The sequence below is a fragment of the Cebus imitator genome, unplaced genomic scaffold (genome assembly GCF_001604975.1).
Source record: "Cebus imitator isolate Cc_AM_T3 unplaced genomic scaffold, Cebus_imitator-1.0 Scaffold1058, whole genome shotgun sequence".
In the NCBI taxonomy this organism is placed as follows: domain Eukaryota; kingdom Metazoa; phylum Chordata; class Mammalia; order Primates; family Cebidae; genus Cebus; species Cebus imitator.
Genome location: NW_016108373.1, coordinates 22444 through 26480, shown reverse-complemented (window position 1 = coordinate 26480; position 4037 = coordinate 22444). Strand labels below are relative to the sequence as shown.

At 57.7% G+C, this 4037-nt stretch overlaps 1 protein-coding gene across 2 annotated transcripts in view; it reads right to left on the bottom strand.

Annotated features, from left to right (window-relative positions):
• Positions 1-531, bottom strand: part of ABO (ABO, alpha 1-3-N-acetylgalactosaminyltransferase and alpha 1-3-galactosyltransferase) — a 19493-nt gene extending 18962 nt beyond the window's left edge. For both annotated transcript variants that reach the window (XM_017521313.2, XM_017521314.2), the window contains exon 1: positions 450-531. In XM_017521313.2, the coding sequence (XP_017376802.1) occupies positions 450-477 (28 nt within the window). In that variant the 5' untranslated portion in view covers positions 478-531. The remainder of the gene's footprint in view (positions 1-449) is intronic.
• Positions 532-4037: the final 3506 nt, after the last annotated feature.

Below are 4037 nucleotides of genomic sequence, written 5' to 3'. Positions count from 1 at the left end.
GGGCACCTGGTCACCGTGCCCGAGGGGAGGGCTGGGGGGCGGGCAGGGCAGCCCCGAGCCTCGTCCTCGTCCAGGGTCCGTCGATCTGTGCTGAAAATCGCAGCTCAGGGAAGGCGGGGAGCGTGGAGGGGCGAGGAGAGGCCGGAGACCGCACGGCGTCGGGGGACCCCGCCCTCCCCAGGACCAGAGGACCCCGGAGACGAGTCCCCCGCCAGGCAGCGCCACCGAGCCCACCCGGCCAGGGGGTCCTGTCATCGCGGCCGCGCCCACCTGCCGCCGGCTCCCCAGGGCGCAGGGTCTCGGAGGCTGGGGCGGCGGCCGGCCTGAGTCCTCTCAGTCCTGGGCGCCCCCCGCCCCCGACACTCGCCCCAGCCCGGCTGTCGGGCGCACCCCTGATTCCCAGCCGCAGCGGCTCCCTCGCAGCACCCGGGGCCGAGGCCGGCACTCACCCGCCAGCGTCCGCAGCTGCTCAGCCATGGCTCCGCGCCTGGTCTCAGCCGCCGCCTTCCGCCAGCCAGGCCGCCCTGGGGCGGGGTCAGCCTGAGGCGCCTCCCGGCCCGCGCTGCCCGACGCCCCGACTTTCCGAGGCCGGACCCGGGAGGGGACAGTGGGACGCAGGAGGCGGCCGGGATCCCCAGGGACCCCCGCTAGGAAAGGACGGCGCCTCCTTGCGCAAGCCCCCGATGGCACCCGAGCCCCTGGCAGCCCTGGTCCCCTGGGGCCCTGTCCCTACATCCCGCCCGGGGCCAAGCAGCTCCGGGTGCCCTTAAAGCCCCGCCCCCGGGGGCGACCCCTTGACACCCTGTCCTCGAGCAGGGGTGAGTGCGGGCGACCCCCTGATATCCTGCTCCCAGGGAGCAGGGGAGACGAAACCCTGAAGTGCCGGCCCCAGAACCCACGACCCCTGGCCTCCGGGTTCGCGCGCGGCAGCCTGTAGCCCTCCAGCCCCGCAGGACCCTGCGCCCTGCGTCCTCGACGACCCCCAGTGGACAGAGTCGCCTCCCCAGCCCGGGCCCACGTCCCCACGGAGCTCCGCGCCTCGCAGGCTGAGAATCCTTCGGGTCCTGCTTGAGATCGAGTCCTCTCCGGCGCCCGCCCCGGACCCTGAGCCCCTTCGCGCGTTCCGCGGGCTGAGCCCTGCTCGGCCCCGCCACGACCCCAGCCCCTGCTTGGCCTCCGCCCGAGGAAGCCCGGGAGCGGGAGCGGGCGGCGGCAGGGACTCGGGAGACCTCTCCCGGCAGCGAGGAGGAACCTCCCGAAGGCTCCAGGTGACGTCCCAGAGGCCTCTTCCCGCCTTCCCTGGTATCGCTCAGAGGGTATTACAATGATACCCCATCCACAGGACCCTGATCCCCTCTCACCCTCATGGGCCCCGTTCTCATCTCAGTGAAAGCTGGGGGCATCTTCAGTGTTTTCCTCTTTTTATAAAGAGCCCCAGCTGGAAACCTAAGAGGAGCAGAGGGCAAGTTTCATCCCTTACCGCAGCACAGTGGGCTGCCATGTTCAGGGCTGGGGGCTAGTCTGGGTTCTCACACCTTTCGGCTGACTTTCTAGCCCCCACTCCTCTTCCCATCAGCTCACTGTTTCCATGAAACATTTGTCATGGCGATGTGCAAGGAGCTCCCTCTGCTGCCCTGAACTTCCCTGAAAACAGCCAGCCAGTGCTCAGGGGAAAGGAAGGAATGAAAGGCTCCGCAAAGGAGAGCCCAGTCAGACCAAGAGGTGTGAGCACGAAACCGATGTGTTACTGACACGCGGCTGGGGAAGGGGGTGGTTCAGAAGAGGGAACAGTCTTGCCCAAGGTCCTGCAGAATTCAGGGCAATGCTGTAGACCAAACCCAGGTTCAGGGAGAACACCATTCTGGTTTGCATGGGACTAACGGTGTCCATAGGACAGGAAACTTTTAGTGCTCACACCAAGACAGGCTCATGTACATGGGGGTAGTTGATCACCGTACCAGGTCCCTGACCTTCAGACCAGGGTTGTTGCTGCTGCCTGTGGAATTCTAAAGAGAGGGATCTCCCTGGGGGGGTTGGAAGGCCAAACTGTGGCTTCCAAACTTGTCTCCTTTGGGACACTTGGCATCAGAACCAACACATGTCCATGGTGCGCCCTGTGGAAGTCAACAGCTAGGAGGACCGGCAAGAGAAGAGTGGGCCTCCCCTGTCTTAAGAAAACTTCCAAAAAATAACATTTCTGCCTATCCCCCATTCACCAGAGCCCGGTCACATGTTGAGACCTCACTTCATGGGAGGTTGAACAATGTAGCATATATCTAATGTGACCATATACCGAGCGAAAAATTGGAGGGTTTATTAACAAGGAAGGAGAATATGTGGAGAGTTAACTAGCAGCCTCTACCACCCCATCTATTCCTAGTTTATTAGCAGTTTCTTTTTAAAATCAAGAAGAAAATCAGGCTGGGCGTGGTGGCTCACGTTGTAATCCCAACACTTTGGGAATGCCAGGCGGGCAGATCACTTGAGGTCAGGCGTTGGAGCCCAGCCTGACCAACATGGTGAAGCCCCGTCTCTACTAAAAATGCAAAAACTAGCCAGGCGTCATGGTGGGTGCCTGTAATCGCAGGTACTCGGGAGGTAGAGGCAGGAGAATCACTTGAACTCGGGAGGTGGATGTTGCAGTGAGCTGAGATCATGCCACTGCACTCCAGCCCGGGGAACAGAGCGAGACTCTGTCACAAAAAGAAAAAAAAAGAGGTTGACAAATCCAGTTTCTCAGAAAGAAACATTTAATGGGGACTTGGGAACAGAAGCCGTACCGGTTCTGGGGTGGCAGAGATGAGATGCTGCACCCCTGGTGGTTAGAGAGTAGGGGAAGGGCACATTGGCTGCAGGGAGAATGGGGAGCAGTTTGCCCGAAGGGTAGGATTTATGGTAAGTACTTGCTCTTACATAGGAACAGTAGATCAACTAGAAATCTCAGAGGCCTTTCCCGAACCAGCGGTAAGCAGAAACCAACACTGCAGATTAGCAAACCCTTCAGCTCAGCAGGCCAGGTGTGCAAGGCCCTGTGATTGTCAGAGAGGCTGGTGTGCTGAACTAGATGAGCTGACCCCTAGGGATCTTTGCAGACAGTGGTCAAAAGGGCATATAGCTCACCAAAGTGACACTTGGTCTCCACCAAACTCCTCTCTTCCCGTCTCTTTCCCTTCCCTCTGCTCCGGTCTGGTGAAGGGAGGCTTCACTCGAGCCACCCCGTTGGTCACAGCCCCTTGCTGCATCCCTAAGCATGTGTTAGTGTCACCGGATAGAGTGACAAGATTCTTGGTGTGTTGAACAAAGAATTGAATAAAATGCACAAACAAAATAACAAAAGAACAACACAACCAAGCAAGGAAAGACCTGGAAGGCACAGCTTTATTGAAAATAATTCACAGGGTGGAGGGGCTGGAGGGGGCTCAAGAGCCTCCTCAATTAGGGTTTTTATTAAGCTACAGGAACCCGGCAACGCCCCCTCAGTGCCCTTTAGAAGCCCCTGATTGGCTGCCATCTGTCTTGCTGCTATCTGTCATCAAAATATGTCTTATTTTAGCAAGAAGTGGAGTATAATCTCTTTATGCAATCGCCTCATGCTGGACTTTGAGGATATTTGTATATATATATTTGTAAATTGTTTTTGTTTTGCTTTTTTTGAGACAGGGTCTGGCTGTATTGCCCAGGCTGCAGTGCAGTGGTGCAATCATAACTCACTAAAGCCTCCAACTTCTGAGCTCAAGTAATCCTCCCATCTCAGCCTCCCAGGTCACTGGGACTACAAGGTATACACCACCACACCCGGCTAATTTTTTTGATTTTAAGTAGAGACGGGGTCTCACTATGTTGCCCAGGCTGATGTTGAACTCCTGGCCTTAAGTGATCCTCCCACCTCATGCTTGTGAGCCATTGTTCTCAGCTGTTAGAGGTTTTATAAAAAAACAAAAAATGTCACATACTATTTTCCCAGAAAGTTCATTGGCACTAGTAAGGTTCTGGGGAGTTGGCAAACTCTGATTGGTGAGTGATGGTGGCGGGTAAAG